The following is a 22,187-nucleotide window of genomic DNA, read 5'->3' as shown; positions in this document are numbered from 1 at the left end:
AAATACAACCATCTCAATTCTACTTATAATATACGAAGTAGGTTCTACACTAAGGGCCTGTTCTCATACGATTATTTTTACTTCACTTCTCCTCTAATAAGTTCAGTTCAGCTCTAATAAGTTCAGTTCTGTTCTGCTCAGTTCAGCTCTATAAATTCAGTTCAGTTCAGCTCCTAATTTCCTTCTCTTATAAAATATTCATTTCAGTTCAGTTCAGCTCTAATAAGTTCAATTCAGTTCAGCTCAATTCAGTTAATGAGAACAGGCCCTAAGTCTAAAGTTTATACAATAATCATTTATTGGACCAAGTAGGGAACGCAATTTGACAAATTTTTTTTTCTTACAAGATTGTTATCGTAGAACCTTATATCCTTATAATGCAAGTGACGTGGCTCACGAAAAGGATGTTAACAAAGCCAAATGAACTAGCCACATGTCCATCTGCGATTTATTGCAATAAAATGAAGGGAACTTTCTAATTAGTAAAGTTAAAATAATACAAATATAGTTCAAGTTTGTTCTTCAATAAATTGGAAGCGTAAAAGAACAAAAGTGATGCATGTATGTCTTCGTTTGCAAGTTCATGAAAAATCTTTGCAATCTGCATGAAACCATAATACATGGACAAAGTTAAACCTTGATGAGTTGCCAAACCCCCCTTTCCTAAATACAAGTACGAATTACGGAGTATAAATTAAAAATGCGTTTACCAAAGTCAAATTGTTAAAGGGTAAATACATAGTATTTGCAAATTTAATGAAAAATACAAGGTACAATTAAGTAATTAGCTACGTATAAGTGCGTGTACTACACGTGCAATATTGGCAAGTGCATGTCAATATGTAAATGTAATATAGAGCTCTTTAGGTCTGTTCTCTTAAGTTTAATTTCAATTCAGCTCAACTCCAATCAGTTCAATTTCTAGTTTTCTTCTCTCATAAACAATCCAGTTTAGCTCAGTTCACTTCAGTTCAACTCCAATCAATTAATTCAACTCAGCTCAGTTCAACAAATCAGAATAAGCCCTTTGTTTGAAATTTTTGGACTTCATTAATCTAAGTTATCATTTGTGCAATTCTTGCGGCATGCCCAATAATCTTTGGCTCAAAATTTTGATGGTCATATTACCACAAACTTTGAAGGAATATTGTAGTGATACATTAATGCACTAAAGTTGATGGTATGAATTGATATAGCTAAACTGAAGCAGACAACTAAAGAGTTGTAGTTGTATTAAGTGAACTCTATCTATCTATATATATATATATAATTAAAACCCAAGGCAAGAAATGTAATCATGCCACGTGTCATCATTCTTGCCACGTGTCATGAATTGATAAATGATGTGGGTCATGTACTCATGTGATTCATGTCATATTAAAATTGATCATTAATTTTTTCCTCACAAAAAATTAATGCTCATAAATTCTTATTTTTTAATCCCCATTCTTTCGTTTGCTCATCCATACTTTGAAGAAATTTATAATGGTCGATAAAAATTCCTTTAACAAATAAAACAGACTAATATGAAGTATAAAAGTTAGGTTACTACATATTTCATAATGAATTTTTTTAGTGTTTGATAAAAATTTTTAAAAAAATGATTTTTTAAAAAAAAATTATAAAACCACCAATAGATTTCACTTTAATTTATTAAAGTTTTTTTTTGAAACAATTTACTATAGTTTTTTATATAAAAAAATAACCCGGGGCATCGCCCGGGCCTCAAACTAGTTCTTTCATAAATTACCCTATAAAATTATCAATTCTTCAACCATTATGGTCGAATAATATTCATAAATAATACTGTATAGAGTATCAAATTTCATTTACATTATTGTCTTTCGAGAAAGGGGATGACATTCAATGGGCTCCTATTGAAATAAGCACGTAACATGTTCCAAAGTCCAAATTAAAACAAAACTAGATCGGGCCAAAGCCAGTATTATATACATTTGGCGACTAAAATCGAGAAACAAAGAAAGAAGACAGGGAAAAAATGGAGGGAGATGGAAGAAGCAAAGCATCAATTTCGTTAAATCCCAGTTTCAAATCATCTGCAATTTCCCAAGATCGTCTCGCCAAATTTCGAGTATTTTTCTCAAACCCTGCTTTTTATTTTTTGCTCCAAGTTAAGAATTCTGATTACTTGAGATTTTAAACAAAAACCCAGAAAATAAATTGATTTCAAGGGCTGATAACTTTCCACAATTTGTTAATTTTGTGTTTTGTGATGTTAGTAAAATGGGCTTTATGATATCAATACCATAGTAAATCACTAAATTGTATTAGTTGATGCTTGATTAGTGATTTCTACTGTTTTTGATTTGTTTTTGGGGATTACTGAAAAAAGGGTTTCATTTGATTTGAGTATAGTTGTACTTCGTATATAACTACATACTTTGTTAATTGATGTTTGATCATAGATTCTGCAATTTCAGGTTTCCCTTTAAACTTGTTAAATTTAATATGTATGTTTCTGGGAATATACTTTAGGGGTAAATTGTTTAGCTTGTCATGAATTGTTATTGTGATCATGTTTTAATTTTAGGGTTTGGAATTTGTCTCCTTGAATGCAAAATTAAGGAAAGTGTGATTAAATAGTGGAATTATAAGACCCAACAATCCCAATGTCATGGAGCATGGAAGAGTAAATTGTGTTGTTCTAACTTTTTAGGTTGCTTGGTTCCTTTACACCCCCCTCTTTTAGATTCATGTGCATTTTCATTTTCGATGTGGCGATTGCTTGGTGTAAGTATATCTTGGACTGTACATCTTGTAGGAATTACAAAGAAGACGCTTGCAAATTCAAACAAAGTCTAAGAACAAAAGAAAGTCTAAAGGTCTATCCTCATTCATTATGTCCTGTACCTCCTGGTTATGACTTTGAGCTATCACTTTTTTATACTAAAATTGGGATGTTTAAAGAAATTTGTGCATTACTTGTTAAATTGCAGATAAGAAAGATAAATTTGTAAGTGATGATGTTGATACACAAGGGTCTGTGGATGACCATGTAGATGAGTATGAGGGATTGAAAGATTCAGGTGTTAAATGTAGTTCAAAAGGTGAGGATGATAACAAGGTCTTATCATCAACTTCTTGTGGTGATGTGCATCCTGCGTTGAAGAAGAAGTTGCACTGGGGGTAATGATTCACATGTTGCAGTAAATTGTTTTGCTGCTAATAGCCATTCCTTCATCTACCTTGTACTTGAGATGTAATGATATATACCATTTATAACATTGATCTTTTGGTTTGGATGACAGGTTAGACACCAAAGAACGATGGGAAAGAAAGGCCAACATGTAGAATTTACGGAGTTACTCAAATGTACAAGAAGCATATCAATTCTGGTCTCAGCATGGCAGATTCTAAGCATTTTTATTGTTCACGTTCTGCAGCTTAGTTGGGGATGATCCTGCAGTCTGCATTTTGTCGATGACTACTGGGATTACTCTGGATGAATTAAAAAGGATAGAGCACTTGCAAATACTCTTTAGTCTTTACTAGTGATTACTCACCTTTAGTCTAGAGTGGGAAGGGACTGTTATGCATCAAGGGAAGGGGTTTGTTCTTTGTAGTGGCTGTGTAGCAGTGTAGGTTATGGAGGGGAGCAAAGAGCTTTTGTGTATCCTAGTTAAGGACTAAGAGGTTGTAGTACTGGCAAATTATTTGTAGAATCAATTTGTTATTATTTTTTGTTGAATCAATTTTCTCCTATTTCTGGGCTGATTCTCGTTTTAAGTTTTAAATAATCAAATAGTCATTGTTCTCTTTCAAGCAACCAGCCAAACCTTATCGTTTTTTCAGGAAATTTGAAAACAGAGAATTTGTTTATACTCAGTACAATATATATCCTCCTAAAACTACGGTGTACCTATTACTTCTTTCTTTTAAGAGATGCAAAAAGAGGGTTTATGGAAACCAGATATGAAAGTTTAGACAATTTTTTACTGACTTCAACATTCGATTTGTTGTAGTTACTAGTTAGATCAAAGCATGCATCATGGTAGTCTGGTAGATCATTAAGCGTTGTTAACAGAAATAGCATGACAGGATAAGTTCACAGAAATAGATTGATGTTACAGAATAGACATTATTGGTAGAAATGTTTAACAATCAAAGTTGTCCCACATCGGTAGGAAGAAGCAAGTATGTGTAATGAGGGAAATATAAAAAGCCAATTTCATGACTATAATAAGCATACCTTTCTCGGCCTTTTGGCTAAGATCAAGTGTAGTATCTGTTCTTATCAGTTTAATATCTGATATGTGGGCCAATGGCCCACAACGATATTAAATTTATTTTTTAAGGGGGAAGTCCCATCTCAGTAGCTTGCTACTGGGGTCTTCAAGCGTTTCAATTACTACCTCAACAATTATTAGACATTTTCCTTCTCTGTTATATGTTAAATCGTTGCACGGAGGTAGTATATTTGAAGAGTTATTCTTAATTTAATTTGTCACATAATTATTTCCAAGAACATTAAATAACATAAATTTTTTCCGCCGTTCTTATTTACTTGATCCGTTTTGACTTTAACAGTATTTTTAGTTCTCTTTTGACCATCTCGATCGTTAAACTTTTACATGACAAGCGTGATATAAGAAATACCTCAAGTAAAAAGAATAGAGGAAATACTTGTTAATACTCTTGGGACAATGTATTTTTTTTTTTCTTTTCCTGATGATCTTGTTTTCATACAAAATATTTTCTTTAAAATATGTAAAAAAGAATTATTGTAGCAAGAGTTAATAAGCAAGAGTTGATAAACTGTGGATAAGGTGAAAGAACCAGAAGCAACTAGTGATAAAATTTCCAAACTCTACTACAGCTGTTTATAGAACCTTTAGAACAGAGTCTGGACATCAATGTACACATGAGCAAGAGAACTAACATCACACTCCTAAATCCGGGGATTATTAACTTTATTCTCTCTAGCATCTAGATCAAAAACTGATTCCTCCAGATTACACAGATGGGTTTAGAGCGAGCTCTATTTCCTCAAGTGACCGTCCTTTTGTTTCGACAACGTTACCAGCTATGTACAAGACAGCTAGCAGACAAACTGACGCGAATGCTAGATAGACTTTGCTGATCCCGAACTTGGTCACCACACTCAAGAAGTAAAGACCAATCACGAAATTTGAAGCCTGTAGATGGAGGTTATATGGGGAAAGGAGAAAGAAAGAAATGTCAATATGTGGGTGCATAAATCAGAATCATGATGCTGAAGCATACTGCTATCTGTTGATCACTTACCCAATGCATCCCCAATGACAAAGCTACCGCTTTTGCTCGAATTCTGGATGCAAAGATCTCTGGAAGTAGAAGAGCAGGAACAGGACCAGCGCCAAGTGAAAAGGAGAGGACATATCTGTGGGAAGAAGATATTATCTATTGTTGGGTGCAATTAATGAAGAGGAATACAGAGATTATATATTTCTACAGGTAAATAACTCACAAAACAGTTCCCACAACAGCAAGTGTGCCCGAGTATGGTGCTAGAGCCTTCCATGTGAATGATAGTGACAGTAACAACATTGAAGCAGCCTGTAGGAAAAGAAACTCGTCAAAAGAGAGGGTAAAATAGTATTCCAAATGAATTTCTTGGGAAAAAAAGCAGTTAACAAAACATATTTGAATGCCCTCCACAATTCATGTTCAATTGCAGGAGAGAGGTCCTTCTGAGCTTCACAACCTACAAAAGTTGCTAACTTGCTACAATGTCCCTTTTTTTTTTTTTTAAATAAAATAAATTCATTATCTTGACTGATAGAAAAAGAGGTCCCGTCAGGCAACACTTTGTTTTGATCATTTGATCAATAAGGTATAGTGATATACTCGAATGCCCTCTATTTCATATCAGTCTTAAGGTTCATTCTCTATTACTGAAGTCAAAATGGAGCCTTATTGATGATGACATATAGTACAGATTAAGCTTACCATTCCCGAGAAACTTGTCATCAGTAGGCTCTTTCTTCCTTGCCTGTCCATTAACGAAGAAGCAATAGCAGTGCCTACAAAGAGGAGCAGATGACTTGAGAAAAAATGTTGCAAAGTATATAAAACTAATTAAGCAAAATGGTTCATCATGACATACCAAAAACATTCGCTGCTCCAACAAGGGCACTAGCAGCAACATCTGATGCAATTCCCGCACTGCGGAATACAGATGTGGAGTAATATACTACAGCATTGATTCCGGCCATTTGCTGGAATAAGAAAAGTGCAGCACCAACACTTACCACTGCACATAAAAATAAAAGTTATTAATTCTTTTAAAAAAACTTATAGAATAAACTAATACAAGCCTGAACATAAATAATAACACACTCAAAAAAATGGTAGTCTTAAATACCATGTAAGAAAGATGATAGGTACTAGTCTAGCATGAGTATCACCTCTTTCTCTAATTTTTTTTTTTTGGTTGTTTGTTTGGGTTTAAGGGGTGTTGCTTTATTATTAGATTAGTCTACGCGAAATATCATTTATTACATTGTCTCCCCTTGCCCCACTCTAGGGAGGAGCTTTTCCAGAAAAATTGGATAATTATGATATTAATGTCAATTACAGAGAGAGATGGGGGCAGGGGCTAGGAAGAAGGCCAAGACTTCCTTAATATACCTTTACGATAGCGACTACTGAACAGATCAAACCATCCAGCTTCTGGTTCAGAAGAACCTTGCACCGATGTTCTCAAATCATTGATCACCTCCGGAACCCTTTCTTTTCCATAGAGTGCTGCTACAGCCTTTTGTGCCTCAGCAACTTTTCCTTGCTGCAAAATTAAAGTTTCAGCTAAGCAACTTCTGAACCCCCTAAATATGGATAAAAGTCTAAATATGGTATAGAGAAAACATATATTCTAAACAGTAAACATTAGAGCACCTGAAAAAGCCACCTAGGGCTTTCTGGACAGAAGCCCATCCCAAGAGCCAAGAGAACAGAGGGAACTGTTGCAATACCGAACATTGTCCTCCACCTGTAAAGAAAGAAAGAGACAACAAATAAAACCGTCAAAATGATAGAAAAACTGAGGTGATATACATATAAAAGTATAAAACAATAGTGATATCACATTAAAAGTGGCCAGCAAATATAATTAATGACTTCAATTTTGATTAAAATAAGGGAAGCCTGAAAAGCTTTTAAGTAAAAGCAGTTTGATAAACACAAACAACATAGGGATATCAAGGTAGTACCACAAAGGGTTTCCTGCTAAAGGCAATCCAGCAACCAAAGCGGCAAGAATCCCAATGCATATAAAAAGTTGGTTGACAGAACCAAGTGCACCCCGAATATCAGTGGGCGAGATCTGCAAAACAGAAATTATCTCTGTTCAATTTCTGTAAACCGACAAGTTAAAAATTTAGGAAGCATAGAGGTTATTACCTCAGATATGTATAATGGAACTAAGGCAGATGATATGCCAATTCCGATGCCACAAAGTAAACGACCAATCATCATAATTTGCACACTTTGTGCTGTGGCACTATAAAAGATTCAGGAAAAAGGTGTTACAAGTGAGTTGCAGAAGGAAAATATTTAAACCTTAAAGGATTGTGTACAAACCAGAGATAAGCTCCTATTGCAAGAGGAATTGCATCTAACTGGAAAGTCCTTGTTCTTCCAAATTGATCAGCCAAGGATCCACCAGTAAACGAACCAACAGTCGCTCCTGCAAGCAATATGCTCACAACCCATCCTGCAGGAAAGCAACAAAATTGTTTTAAAAGCAGAACCAGCATTATGATTTCATAATGATCTGAATCGGATACAATATTATCATCATGGTATGCTAAAATGATCTTAAAGTCTTAAACATATTCCCAATAAGATTTTCTGTATGCCATGCTTCACATTTATGTTCTATGACAACTTGCCTTGTAAAACAGTATTGCCGGTAATAGCCAGATCGGCAGATAGGTAGTCAAGAGCTCCATTTACCACACTGCAAGAATAACATTGTGAAAAGAAAATCTTAATAAGGTTTATAGAGTGTAACCCGATTCCTAAAGTATCCATGAAAGTACTTGTTTCACCAGTAATGAAGCTTAACAACAGATCATAGTCATCATACCCAAGGTGATATCCAAACAAAATAGCTCCTAAACAAGCAACACCAACATATGGCAAAACTGATGCAGAAGATTTGCCTTGATATTTGACAGGAGTAGCATCTTCAAGATCTCCTACAATGTATGTACAATGTGAACTGTGAGAAAATAACCAGAATCAAAAGCATCATAGCAAGTTTTCTCAAGTTAGATGAATATAGTCCATATACTAGGAAGATGTTGATAGAGTGACTATGCAGCTTGAAAAGAAATAAAGTGATGACCACAACACACAGTGGATACTAAACTGAATAGAAAACCTGTCCGCAACTCCGGATCATATTTGTCAGAAGCTCTGAACAATTGATTCCGAAATCTCAAAATGAACATATTATGCTTGTCGTATAATTCTGAACTGACCAAGCTTAAAAGTATTTGACCTTAAGAACTTATAAGGCAAAAATGTTGGCATAACTCAGAGTATCATTCTAAGATGGGTTAGCAGATGTAAAATTGATCCTCAAACAAGTAATTCTTGAGAGACAAAAAGACAACACAACAGAATTCCTATAAATCACAGCTCCTAGATCTAACTTTGTTTGCTATCAATTACATGTACATTATAATCGATTGATTACATTCTTATGCTATCATTAATAATCAATTTTTTAAACAGACAGGATCACACAAAAGCCTGACTCTAAATTACCAAGGCCCCTAAATTATCTCCTATTGGTATTAGTACTTCACAATCACTGAAGCTAATTTCTTCAGGTTTTACAAATCATACAATGTAAGAGTTGTAACATGTTGTGCCTCGGGGTGGCTTATTACCATGCTATATGTAGACCTTGATTGATTAACTAGCAGTAATGCTTCAGCCTACTTCAGTGCACCCATAGGTCAACAGAATAATCATGTTCTAAAGATGTGCTACATACTAACTAGTAACTACTAAGATACGAATGTCCCACATGCCATTAATTCTGTTACCATACTCAAGTACTCTTAGGCCTTATTGAACTTAGCTATTTCGACGGTATTGTAAAGAGTCAAAGCAACAATACAAAGGAAAATGAAATCAACTCGTTCTATATACACTTCTGCAACTAGCATCAAATCAGCAAACCACCAAAAGTGAGGCAACAAGCTAAAACTTGCTCTTTACACTCCACAACTAGATGCTATCCATAAATATATCCACCAACTCAAATATGTCACTTAAACGATAGCTACAGCTCCTACAAGACCATCACTAACAATGCAATTGGCAATTATCTTGCTCACAAATCGCAATCGAAGCCCGTGTCCATGGAACCAACCCCAACAAGATCAATTAACATTAACAACCAAGATCACAATTTCACCAAATAAAAACACAATTAAATCAATCAACACTTTAATCATGAAAGTAGCACCATATAACACAAACAAAAAACATAGTTATATGAGAACAAACCAGAAGCAGCTTGAGCCTTGACTGATCTGTACTTGGGTGATGATTTCATGACATGATCAATACCCAATCTTCCAAATCCAGCACCCATTGAAAGGGACCCACAACTCAATTTACAAGGATTAAACTTATAATCATTGTCATTAATTTTCACAAAACTCTGATTATTGCAACCAATTGAGCTTAACCCTTTAAACCCATTAATCTCAGCCACTCTACGATTCTGAACTCCAAACCCCAAATTGCCTTTGACCATAAAAGTTGACGTTTGCATCTTTATGTCGCCTTTTTAAACCTAGAGAAAAGTCAAAGAAGGAATAATTAATTACATATCCAGTAAATTACACTCAATAACTTAATTGGGTACTTTTTTTTTTTTTTTTTTTTTTTGAACGGAACTTAATTGGGTACTTAAAACTGACAAAAACAAGATTAAATAATGATCAATGAATGAATGAAAAATACAAAAGGATCCAACTTTATCCCACATTACAATTCCAAAAACAGGGAATTTTCAATAGATTGTACAAAATTAGCAAAAAATTTATCACATTTAGAAACAAAAAAATATGAGATTGGAAGAAAAAGATATGAAACTTACCGTTTATTAAAGTTAGGATTAAGGAAATTCTTAATCTTTTTAATGATCAAACAGCGATCTGTCTCAAAGTCTCCAAAGAATCACGTTTAAAAATTATGGAGATGATGAAAAAATTGAGGGGAAGAGAGAGAAAGAGGGAGAGCGTGACAGTTGAAAGGAGGAAGAGTGATCAGTTGCTGAGTTGGAGAATTTTGGAATTTCTCTTTCTTTTGATTTTGATGGTGTGAGGTAAGTATTGGGTTGGATTATGAACTTACCAAAGATAGGATTGGATTTTCAGGGGTCCATGTAGTTGTCATTGGGGTGGAGTGGGGGTCTATGCAAATATGTAATGACATTAACCATATGTTTATCTTTCTTTCTTTCTTTTTTTTTTTTAATCTTATTTTCAATTAGGTTTTAATTTCACATTAATAATTGTAAAGAAGAAATATAATAAAGAATCAATATAATATAATTCTGGTTCAGTAAAATAATTTAAGCTCATTAAAAATACTCCGTAATTTAATAAGGTGAAGTGAACATGGTATTAATCAAGAATAATTTAAGATATAATATTAAGGCAAATTAATAATTTAGGCAAAAATAAGTCATTGAACTATATAGTCTGTTTTACCCTTATACAGGATTATTTCTAACAAGACATACAATAAACTCATCAGAGTTTTGAAATACATTAATGGACCGGCCATGTTGCAAAATAAACAATACAAATAGTGTGTAAAATTAGTTGTGACAATACAAAGGATTCGAAGGAATCAAATTGCTTAAACTAATTTACAATGCATTTTTTAAGTTGGTAAGGTGAAGGACCCTATCTACCCAGAACCTCTCACAGATCCTCTCGGCCCGGGTTAGCAGGCTAGGCACTTTGGGAGTGGGAGGGGGGGATGGGTAAGGGTAAAGGATTGAACCCCCAACCATGAGGTTAGAAGGTACAACCCCTTTCACAGTTTCACTAGCTTGGTAACCTAAACTTTTATTAGTCAACAAAATTCCAAAGTACTAATTTATAAAAATAAAAAATAAAAAGTAAATAAAAATTATAAAAAAATAAATAAAAAGTAATCTAGTAGTATCCCTGAAAAATTGCTGTTTGCTACAGAATTGGGCCTTTATATCTTGGTACAATTGTGAATTGAATTGTGCTGAATAGTATTAAGGCCGAATACAGTATGCTAAAATCATAAACCCATCACAATTCCTTGTTTCTTCTACTCTCAAGTCTCTCAACCAATTTCCTCTTTCCTCTTTCCTCCACCCTTCATCCTTCTTTCTGCAAAACCAGAAAAAAAAAATCATCAATGTTGAGTGCAATTTCAGCTCCAAATAATCTAATACCATTTCCAAAAACAACCCATTTGAGAGCAAAGCAGTTTGCTCCGAATAGTTTTCGGGTTTCAGCAGTTAGTTCTTCTTCGAACCCAAAAGAAACCAGCTTGGAGTACACCCCTTGGCTTATTGTTGGTCTTGGTAACCCTGGAAATAAATACCATGGAACTCGCCATAATGTAATTTCTCTATCTTTCACACCTTTAATTTTTTGGATTTTGATATTTTTTTGGTTTGTTTGTAGTTTGAATTTGATTCCATAGATGATTACCTTACTGTTTTTATGTGGGTTTGTCCAATTTTGATATATTTAGCTTGATGAGTAGATATTTTGTGCCAATATTTCATCTTTGTTTAGTTCCATGTTTTTGGTAGATATATGTAGGCAGTTTGATTAATTTTTGGTTATGTGGGAATTTATCTCAAGTGATTGGAGGATTGAATATAGCACATTTAATAAATTGTTAAATTGGAAATTTGGAATTCACATTTTTGCTGTTTTGTATATGTTGATAATTTGATATGTATGTCAATTTGGCAACTCAATGGTCCTCCTCAAGCTGTCTATATGATTTTTTGATTTTCTGAGGTATATTTTGAATGGTTAATTTGATACATAGAATCACAATCATGCATAATGCATTTTCCAACTCAAAACTGAAATGTTCCTGCCCAATGGCTTCTTGATGACCCAAATATAAAGTTGTTTGACCCAAACTCAACTTGACCGACCTAATTGACAAGTAAATTGATGATGAGACTTTTACCAGCTGCTATGTTTATGTATACAAAGTGTATAGGAAGCATGATTTCATAAGCTCTAACGCGCCTTTGTTATTTTCTAACCAGGTGGGATTTGAGATGATTGACAAGATCTCACAGACGGAGGGCATTGTGTTGAACACCATACAGTCAAAAGCCTTGATAGGAATAGGTGCTTTCAAATTTTCAGTTTTGTGTTTTTTGGCTATATTTTGCTGCTTTGAATGAATCCTGGTTTTTTTTTGGTAAGGTTACTTTGGTTCTCAATTTTTCATCATATGGCGTGATCAGTGCAGGTTCAATTGGGGAAGTACCTATTGTCTTGGCCAAACCTCAAGCATATATGAATTTCAGTGGGGAATCGGTATGCTCCTTAATCGCTCTTTAATCTTTTAGCTGCTTGGTTGTGTTCCAGAGCTTGTTTTGACTATGTATGATTATTCTGTCTGCACTTTTGTGTGTAAATGAATCATTATTATTCTTCGCTTTAATTGATACTTTGAACATGGGATCTCAAAGAGTTGAAGAATATCTTAAAAATAAAAGCATCCCCTGATAACATTTGAATAGAAAAGATTGGTTGTTGTACATCCCTGGACAAATCACCAAATTCACCATGCCTGGGGAAGACTTTATGTTTCTAGGAATGCTTTTGAGTGATTTTTTGTGATATAAACTTTGATGTTTGTGAAGACGTGAAAGCAATATAGTTTCCAGTTCACTTCATAGAGATTTGATCAAGTTCACTTCATAGGGGCTTGATCAAAGCTTTGTTAGAAGACTTAGAGCAGTAAAGATCCCTAGAAGTGAACACAAACACCATATATATTATCTATTCATGAATGTTTCTTCATCCTGTCAAATATGTGTGCATCCTGGAATGTGTGTGCAAAGCCAGTAGCTTATTATTACATTTTAAAATTGGCTTTTCTTCCTGTTTCCCCCATTAGATCCATGTCTGACTTGTAAATTTCTTTTATTTGAGGTTGGACCGCTGGCTGCATATTACAAAGTTCCTTTGCGCCACATCTTATTGGTATGTATACCTTACCTACTGAATTCAAAGTAACGAAAGTCAGTCTTCATTCTGCTTATGTGGTACTTTGAACTGCTATCTTAGGCCTATGATGAAATGAGCCTGCCTAATGGCGTCTTAAGGCTTCAGCCAAAAGGAGGACATGGACATCACAATGGGTAAGATACCTAATTGGACTCACAGAGATAGTGGTCAGTAGTCAACAGAGATCTTGTCATCCTTTTGAACCTCTTAAAACCAATGAAGACTTCATTCTTAAAAAAATCATGGACATGATGGTATAGCTGAACTTTTGTGTGCTCTGCATATATCTGTGTTCTTTACTTCTCCCCCTTTTCCTCAACTGTTGTTCTGAATCTTGCCCATTTTTGAAATTGACTCTTGTACACCTCCTAAAGAGATTAATTCAGTTGAACAAACTCACTACAATATGGTCATTGGTGCTTTAGTATCCCGTGCAAGATTCTAAAACATTAGAATCTGTGAATCTTGGAAAGATAATTTGCGATGTTTCAGAACATTATGGAGTACATACCAAGTTCTGAAAGCATTTGTCAGTCCATGTTGTCCAGAACCTCAATCCTTTCTCCCAGTCAGTCTTACAAATGTTTTTTTGACAATAGTCTTACGAATGTTGGACCCGGATCCTTGTTATAGGGTGATACTGCTGACTCTGAATCAGTTATAAGTCTCATGATTTTGTAATGTTGCTATTGCAGAGTTAAGAATGTGATGGGACACTTAGATGGGCGGAAGGACTTCCCTCGGCTAAGCATAGGTTGGTTTTCAGAACATCATATCTTCCCTGTCTATAGAGAAAAGCCTCATTTAGTCTGTAATCAGATTTCAGCCCTTTAATTAAAAATTCAATCTTTGTAGGTATCGGGAATCCTCCGGGAAATATGGATATGAAAGCTTTTCTTTTACAAAAGTTTAGTCCTATAGAAAGAAGACAGGTAAGCAATCCTTCAAAAGGTGTTATTCTCGCATGTAAATTTGAGAACTTGGAAGTTGGATATGTCAACAGCATGAAACTCAGCTTGTATGTTCAAGTGTTGGTTTTCTAGTGCAAAAAGGCATCGCAAAGTCAATGATGCATGTTTTATTGTGTTTACTTCAATCTTAAGAGAGAGAGACCCTCAATGTAAAAAATATGTCTTCAGACCAACAAAGAATTTATCACTGATTTATCGTGCAATTTAAAGTGTCAACTGTATCAGTTACTAACATACTAAATGTTTTGAGTGTATTTAAATTCAATGGACAGATTGATGCTGCTTTGGAACAAGGTGTTGAGGCTGTAAGAACCTTAGTGCTTAGTGGATTTACTGGCAGTATTACAAGATTTAATCTCGGGCAGAAGTACAAGTATCACAAAGTCTGAAGGAAGAAGTGCGAATCCAACAAATTATCCATGTAGGTACAAATTGTGTCACTCTCGAGTCTTAATGACCAAGCCAACATATGTGGGTTCTTCGAGTCCTCTTCAAAGGATAAAAGCTCTTTGCATTGAAATTAGTAATTGAATGCTCCGCTCTGCATCAAGTTTTCTGGGAAAATCTTGAGTTGTGTTGGCAACCAGCGTACGTGTGGTCTTCAGTAGAGCACAGATTGAATCTTACTTGTTTTACTATGTACATAAGTACATGATATGGGCTCAAGGCCTCCCTCACGTAGGATTTATAGAAATGTTAAGTCCTGGCACTCACTTTTATAACATGGTCTATAAGACTATAAGATTTATAGAGATGTTAAGTCCTGGCACTCACTTTCATCACTAGAATACCAATTATCTGTTTATAAATGTCCTAAATAATGCAACCAAATTTGACTTGTCTAAAATTATTTAAAACTTGTAGTTGTGAATTTAACTTCTTGTAATTAATACAGTTGTTTTGAATTAAACTTGTTGAAATTAGTGGTTGTAGTTGTGATTTTTTTTTTTTTTTTTGACAGCACATTATTAATTCATCAGTACATAATACAGTAATAGAAAACTCGGAAGGAGTATATACTTGTAACAGTATTTTTTTATAGTTCTTCTTAGAATCAGGCTATACATAATGTGCAATCATCCATTCTAATATAATAGAAGACGCCTCCCAACTTCTCCAAAGTTGATAGTTCGGTTTACAATAGCTCAATAACAAGAGGAGTTTTCATCGATTAGAGTGGAATCCTCGTTAAGGCATCTACGTTCAACCTCAACAACACAAAAATATTCACAGTAGAAGTTACAACTCATCACAAGTGAGTTCAATTACCTCTCCATTTCTCCAGTGTGGCATTCAAAATATTTAAATTGAAGGTGATAACCTTTTAGACATCAACTCAATAAAAAGTATTTGATTAGGTGAATGGAGCATATTATCAAGCACACTCGTTCTCATATAACTCAATTTCACATCTATTGAGAAGTTAATTAACTTTAACTTGTTTCCTATTCTTTCTTTTGATACATCAGAAATTCTCCGAGAAGGGCTTTCTAATGATTATTTTTCTTACCTTGTAAAAAATATGTAACGTCGTATATAATACTATCTCCGTTAAATGTTATGTGAAATTTTGGGGTATTATTTGTGAGATATAATATATTCTAAAGTTGCACATAGCATTTAACGGAGGTAGGGCCTGTTCTCATTAGATTAATTTCAGTTCAGTTTATGTCTAATGATATTGCTAATGATATAAAGCCAAATTTCATACTTTTAAGCTTATATTACAACAACGACAATAATAATAATAATAATAATAATAATAATAATAATAATAATAATAATAATGACTATTATACGGTTATGCCATATTTCACTTAATGACTATTATACCATATTTCATTATTTGACGAGTTAGGAGTAAAAATAGGATCAAGTTAGTTTTTGAATAAAACCGGCCCAACTCTTTGGTTTTTTTTTTTTTATTTTGTTTTTTTCATTTTGAGAATTTTTTAAAAAGTGTTTTGTGTTCTTTTGTCATTTTAATATTTTATTTTTTTAATTATATAGTATATGTTTTTAAAATGTTTTGGGGTTCCATGTTTTTAATATATTTTTTCATAAATATTTTAATTATATAGTATATTTTTCTTAAATATTTTAATGTGTATATTTGTATATACACATATATATAATAATAAATAATCAAAGATCATAAATCCTTAGTTAAAAATCACTAATTAATAAGTTCAGTTCAGTTCAGCTCTAATAAGTTCAGTTTAGTTCAGTTTAGCTCATTTCAGTCAATGAGAACAGGCCCGTAGAATATAATACAAGTATTATTTTCAATATATTGGTGTATAAAATACCATACGGAGTAGTTTTTTTTTCTTTTTTCTTAGAGCATCATTATTCATGAACAGAAAAAAAATTATTCATGTTATTATTCACAAAAAAAATATTCTCTCTCATATACATAAACCAGACAAATAATTTCCGATATCCTCCTCTTAACCATGAACCAACAAAAAAATTTGTTCATATTACTATTCACCTACCCCACCTCAATTTATCTTTCATTTTACCATTTTTTTAAAAAAATAAAAAAAGTCACTTTTGAACCACAAGAAATCAACAAAAGTCAGATGAACAATTTCACAAACGGTTTGGAAAACCAAACCATTCACAATTAATCATGGAACTATTCATCACTCCCTCATTTATTTAACATTATTTTATTCAAATAATAACACAAATAATTTCAATTGTTCATTGTTAAGGATGCACTTACGACAAAATACTTGTACCAAATTGTATGACAGGAAAGACGTAAAAAGCCCTAAAAAGTAACCTCGTGGCAGAAACCATCATCTACTTCCTCACCATGCCAGAATCCAATTTCACAATAAAATCACAACCCTTGATCAACAAAACGGCTCTTAGACTTCCTCCAAATCCAACGGCTGAAATTGCACCGATCATTCATCTACTCTTTTTTGACCCTAAATCAAGGTCCCAATCACAAAATCATAACGTTAGAATAACCAAATCTCTTTTGATTAAACAAACAATCTTTCTCCCCAAACACACCATTTCCAAAAAAAAAAAAAAAAATCTACTTTCTCTCTCCTCTCTTTTCTCTCTCTTCGTCAAAATTCGACCGTTGGAAAGGAAAAATCACATTTTTACAAACCCAGAATAAACAGAGCAAATTTACTCATACAATTAGATCGATCAATGGCTGAAACATTAGCCCTTGATCCAAAAACCCTACTTCTTTCTCATTATTCTGATCCAAGCAATAATTCCCTTCAATTAATCACTGATCCTTACTTCATGGAACGTGGGCCCAGATACAACGCCTACGCTCAACTCAGAGAATCAAATCTCCGATCAAAAAGACTCAAATTTGAGGAAGATCAGCAGTTTTTGGAGATACCCAGATTAGATTCTTCACCAGAAAAGAAAAGTGAAGTCAGGTTTCAGGGGAATTTAGTGGGTAATTGTACAAAAATTGAGGAAGATGAACAATTTCTGGAAATACCCAAGTCAGAATTCTCACCAGGAAAGAAGAAAAATGTCAGATTTCAGGGGAATTTGTTGGGTCACTGTAAAAAAATTGAGGAAGATGAACAATTTCTGGAGATGATACCCAGGTCAGAATTTTCACCAGCGAAGAAGAATGTAAGATTTCAGGGGAATTTACTGGGTAAAAGTAAGAAAATTAAGGAAGAAGAACAGTTTTTAGAGATACCCAGATCAGAATTTTCACCAGCAAAGAAGAATGTAAGGTTTCAAGGGAATTTACAGAGTAACAGTAAAAAACAGGGGTACTCTGTTTTGGCTCAATCAGTGCCTGATTTTTCTTCTGCATTAAGGAAAGAGAATCGGAAACCGTCTGAGAATCGGATTCCGAGGTTTGAGAAGAGCATAACACCTCCGCCATCTATGTCGAAAAGGGAGAAAATTATGGGAAGTGGGAGTAAATTAGGAGGTGTTGGAAGTAAATCTGTGAATTCAGGGGAAAAACAGAGTAGTGGGAAGTTGATGAGTATGGGAAGAAAGAGTTATGCTAGTATTGATGAATTGAAGGGATTGTCAATTGCTGCTGCTAATGCTATTAATGGTGAAAATAAGGTTGCAAAGAAGAGTGGTAATAGTAGTGTTTTGAGGAAGAGCACTGTTTTTAGTACTAGATATTATTGATTTTATTATTTCATTTTTTTTTCATTATATTCTTTGATTGAGATATTGTTGTGTTTGGGTTGATTTTTGCCATTATAATTCTTTTTTCATGTGTTACATACTTCATATAGTTTGAATGTTGAGTTTGGGAAATGATATGTATTCATGTATATGTGTGTGAATTTCAATTTCATTGGTATTTCTTAAAAAAATACTACAATAAATCATGATTATGGTTGTTGGTTTCTCAATGGATATGTAAGCATATTTTGGAATAATCTATGAACTCTGAAATTCATCCATGAATTGCTGATTAATTCTTGATTATAATGGAAATTTCAGTTCATGGTTTTGATCAACTTATTTACTTATGCTATGAAAGCTTCATTCTGAGAGTAAAATTTTGTAACAAACTTCATGTGTTGATGCAACCTCGACAATATGTCAGTTAGGAAAAACCATCACCGTATACTTAATGTGCCACGAGTTTTACGATTTCAAGCCAACTAAAAGTTCTTTAGGTAGCTCATTTGGTTAGCCTAACTAAGTTTTACGAGTAGTACTTTTTTATATAACTTAGAGATAAAGGTATATTTTGTATCTAGTTCGTAACATTTATTTTGTTAGAGAAATAAATTTTCTTATGCTCAAAGTGTTGAACTTATGCATACTATGACACTGAGTTTTACAATTTTAAGTCGACTTACTTACCTATAAGTTTGTGGGGTTAAGTTTACATTATCATTGCCTACATAATTAAACAAACTTCTTACGTAAGATGTCCATCTGATAAAAATATTATGCACACGTTATGACTAGAGAAAAAGATGTATATTGTACCGGTATACCCCGTAGTATAATTTTCTTTGAGAAACAAAACGGATAGGAGTTTGTTTCCTTATCATGGGATATCATCGACGGCCTTATTTCGTTGCTGCCGGTGTTATTAACATTTCTGTTGCAGTTGTTACACTTGTTCTGTAGTTGGCGGCAAGTTTGGCTCTTGTATTGGTGTTGCAGGTGGAATGGCCATTGCAAGTTTTGCAATGGCGACACGATTGATGCTTGTATAGTAGAGGGTAGCATAGAGGTGAATGAGTTATTTTAGCATCCAATTTGCAAAGTTTTAGACATAGCTTAACTTCTTATTAACAAAATCCTGTCTGTGAAAGAAACATTACTCTTTTTTTTCCGTTTGTTTTCAAGTACCAATATCTAAAACAATACAATAAGGAGTACTTATTAAGATAGATATATTATAAGATAATCATAATCTGTTATTCTATTGCCTCTTGCCCTCTTCACTAACTACTAAAATAAGGTTTATTAACTCTTACATGCCTTTAATTATTTTAGTTTATTAACTTCCATGTTACATAAAGTAGTACAGTACAAGCTAAGAATGCATCTCTTCAAATCTGAAAACTTTCAAAGTCAACCAATTTCATTTTGTTTCTCTATTTCCTCAACTCCCTTGTTTTGCTTCATAAATAATCCCACATCGATCATGAGCTCTATTGAAACAGACTTCATGATTCCACCACCACAATCATACCCCAAAAATATTTCACATCACCAAAACCAAAAATCAGCCTCGTCTCTTGTTATGCAACCTCTTGAATGGCTCAAAATGATGTCTTCCATTTCCCATCCCACCCTCATCATTGGCATCATTGTCTATGGCCTCAACCTGGCTTCATCGAGTCATACTTTCGTGTCGTGACTGACTACTACTGGAAAGACGTCCAAAGGATCAACCCTTCCTCGGCTCAACTCTATGCCGGTCTTTACTTCATTCCTTGGATGTTAAGACCCCTTTGGGGCCTCTTGAGTGATGTTTTCCCTATAAGGGGATATCACCGGCGGCCTTATTTTATTGCCGCTGGTGTCATTGGAGCTTTATCCGCGGTACTCGTGACAATGATCTCCACATTGCCTGTTAGCTTGGCTCTTGTTTGTTTCATTGGAGTTGTTTGTGGGATGGCCGTCGCAACTGCAACGATTGATGCTTGTATTGCTAAGCATAGCATCCAAGTCAAAGAGTTAGCTCCGGAATTGCAATCTCTTCGTGGGGTTTGTCTCTCTTTTGGAGACTTGTTTGGGTTTTTTATTAGTGGATTTATAATTCATTTGCTTGGACCTCAGGTTTCTTTTCTTCTTTTCACTCCACTTATCGGATGGTTATTTATTATGATTCATGTTAGCCGACCCTAAATCATTCTGAGACTAATTTAAGGCTTTGTTGTTGTGGTGGTTGTTCAGAATTCGACTTTTTTATTTTCTTGCACAAATGAGATTATAGATGTTTTGATCTCTTCATTTGTAGGATGCAGTCGGGCTTCTAACTATCGCACCAGCTTCATTTCTAGTTTTAGGATTCCTTATTTATGAATTAAGATCAGTTTCCAACCCTACTCATGCTTCTAACAAGGTAAGGTATATTTCAAATTTCATACATATATATATATCATTTTTCTAGGCCTTTTTGTACATTATAAATATCTTTTAATGCCTAGTTCAACTATTCTTATGTATCTATAATCTTTAATTTGTGCGTATAAATTGGATTTAATCATGTAAATGTACACAAACACAGGTTGCAGAAAGGGTAGGAAGCGCAATGGAGAATATGTATAAAACAATGAAGTTTCCACAAGTTTGGAAACCATCACTCTTCATGTTTCTGTCTTTGGCCCTTAGTTATAGCACTCATGAAGGCCATTTTTACTGGTATACTGATCCTAAACTCGGTCCCGGGTTCTCCAAGGTATGTCCTTCCTCTACTAATTTGCTGTCATTTACTTAATTGAATACTAAATTAGTAAATTCATCACATGAAGTAGCTTTATTATCTAAACAATGTGCTTATGACTCAAATTAATTTAACCTCAAGTACTCTGCATCTATATGTACTGACTAAACCTGTCAATTCGGGTTAACGGGTCGGGTTCAGGTCAAATTTGGAGTTGTTTGGGTCATTTGGTACGAGTGGTTTGGATTGCTTGGATCATTACAAATTATGATAAATGGGTCAAATCAGGTCAATTTCGGGTCATTTGGATCGGGTCGGGTTTGCTCTCAGTAAATCAGGTTCAGAATCGGGTCGGGTTGGGTCGGGTCAGGAATTGACAGGGCTAGTACTGACCCATTTGAAACATCTAATTGTCATTTTGAACAATATGTCAATATATATTGGTTTACTGTTTTATTGTTTGTAGGAATTTATTGGAATGGTGTATGCAATCGGGGCCGTGGGATCAATAGTAGGTGTATTCATCTACCACAAGTTCTTGAAAGATTTCCCTCTAAGAACACTCCTGTTCTATGCTCAACTCCTCTACGCCGCATCCGGAATGTTGGATCTTATGTTCATCCTAAGATGGAATTTACCACTTGGGATCCCTGATTCAATATTCATTATAATGGAGGAAACTGTTTTGCATATAATTGCGCGTATTCGATGGATGCCAATGGTAGTCTTGAGTACAAGGCTATGCCCTTTAGGCATTGAGGGGACGTTTTTTGCACTTCTAATGTGCATAGATAGCTTAGGCTCCCTCTCTTCTAAGATGATTGGAGGAGTGGTACTTCATCTCTTCAATATTTCAAGAAGTAATTTTAGTAATTTGTGGTTGGCAGTTCTTGTAAGAAATTGCTTGAGATTAGGTACACTTGCTTTAATCTTTCTTGTACCAAATGTAACACAACATGATGTTTTGGTACCTTCCAATAATTTTAGCTCAAACAAATATAGTAATTCTAGGGTAGAGGAAGCAACGTTGGAACTTGTACCTTTGGCTAAAAATTAGAAATTTGA

At 34.2% G+C, this 22,187-nt stretch overlaps 4 protein-coding genes, 1 non-coding gene and 1 pseudogene across 6 annotated transcripts; 5 read left to right on the top strand and 1 right to left on the bottom strand.

The window, feature by feature from the left end:
• Nucleotides 1-1,833: 1,833 nt before the first annotated feature.
• Nucleotides 1,834-3,697, top strand: LOC145592815 (uncharacterized). Its single transcript, XM_081649320.1, has 4 exons — nucleotides 1,834-2,092; nucleotides 2,783-2,843; nucleotides 2,958-3,147; nucleotides 3,270-3,697. Exons 1-4 carry the CDS (start codon nucleotides 2,000-2,002, stop codon nucleotides 3,310-3,312), a joined length of 387 nt encoding a protein of 128 aa, XP_081505446.1. The 5' UTR covers nucleotides 1,834-1,999; the 3' UTR covers nucleotides 3,313-3,697.
• A 509-nt stretch (nucleotides 3,698-4,206) lies between these two features.
• Nucleotides 4,207-4,395, top strand: LOC145593261 (U2 spliceosomal RNA). Its single transcript, XR_014102627.1, has one exon. It is a non-coding gene; the product is annotated as a U2 spliceosomal RNA (small nuclear RNA).
• Nucleotides 4,396-4,783: 388 nt separating this feature from the next.
• LOC145591280 (plastidic glucose transporter 4-like) lies at nucleotides 4,784-10,370 on the bottom strand. The gene is made up of 14 exons (XM_081647691.1): nucleotides 10,121-10,370; nucleotides 9,523-9,814; nucleotides 8,087-8,198; nucleotides 7,890-7,957; nucleotides 7,579-7,711; nucleotides 7,399-7,498; nucleotides 7,209-7,321; nucleotides 6,895-6,988; nucleotides 6,631-6,784; nucleotides 6,107-6,253; nucleotides 5,950-6,023; nucleotides 5,468-5,556; nucleotides 5,266-5,380; nucleotides 4,784-5,156 (listed from the first exon to the last, which is right to left on the bottom strand). Exons 2-14 carry the CDS (start codon nucleotides 9,791-9,793, stop codon nucleotides 4,974-4,976), a joined length of 1,653 nt encoding a protein of 550 aa, XP_081503817.1. The 5' UTR covers nucleotides 9,794-9,814; nucleotides 10,121-10,370; the 3' UTR covers nucleotides 4,784-4,973.
• A 920-nt stretch (nucleotides 10,371-11,290) lies between these two features.
• On the top strand, nucleotides 11,291-15,167 carry LOC145592814 (chloroplastic group IIB intron splicing facilitator CRS2-B, chloroplastic-like). The gene is made up of 8 exons (XM_081649319.1): nucleotides 11,291-11,631; nucleotides 12,302-12,386; nucleotides 12,511-12,578; nucleotides 13,200-13,250; nucleotides 13,335-13,408; nucleotides 13,970-14,028; nucleotides 14,130-14,206; nucleotides 14,518-15,167. The coding sequence occupies exons 1-8, from the start codon at nucleotides 11,425-11,427 to the stop codon at nucleotides 14,632-14,634; spliced, it is 738 nt and encodes a 245-aa protein (XP_081505445.1). The 5' UTR covers nucleotides 11,291-11,424; the 3' UTR covers nucleotides 14,635-15,167.
• Nucleotides 15,168-17,294: 2,127 nt separating this feature from the next.
• On the top strand, nucleotides 17,295-18,662 carry LOC145592813 (uncharacterized). The gene has a single exon (XM_081649318.1). It carries the CDS (start codon nucleotides 17,423-17,425, stop codon nucleotides 18,389-18,391), a length of 969 nt encoding a protein of 322 aa, XP_081505444.1. The 5' UTR covers nucleotides 17,295-17,422; the 3' UTR covers nucleotides 18,392-18,662.
• Nucleotides 18,663-19,877: 1,215 nt separating this feature from the next.
• LOC145592812 (putative folate-biopterin transporter 6) lies at nucleotides 19,878-22,187 on the top strand (annotated as a pseudogene). Its single transcript, XR_014102493.1, has 4 exons — nucleotides 19,878-20,515; nucleotides 20,697-20,801; nucleotides 20,967-21,137; nucleotides 21,589-22,187. The product of XR_014102493.1 is annotated as a putative folate-biopterin transporter 6 (transcript).

Source organism: Chenopodium album, chromosome 18 (assembly GCF_948465745.1).
Source record: "Chenopodium album chromosome 18, dcCheAlbu1.1, whole genome shotgun sequence".
Classification (NCBI taxonomy): domain Eukaryota; kingdom Viridiplantae; phylum Streptophyta; class Magnoliopsida; order Caryophyllales; family Amaranthaceae; genus Chenopodium; species Chenopodium album.
Note: the sequence above shows the minus strand (reverse complement) of the source record. Positions and strands in the feature narration are given on the sequence as shown.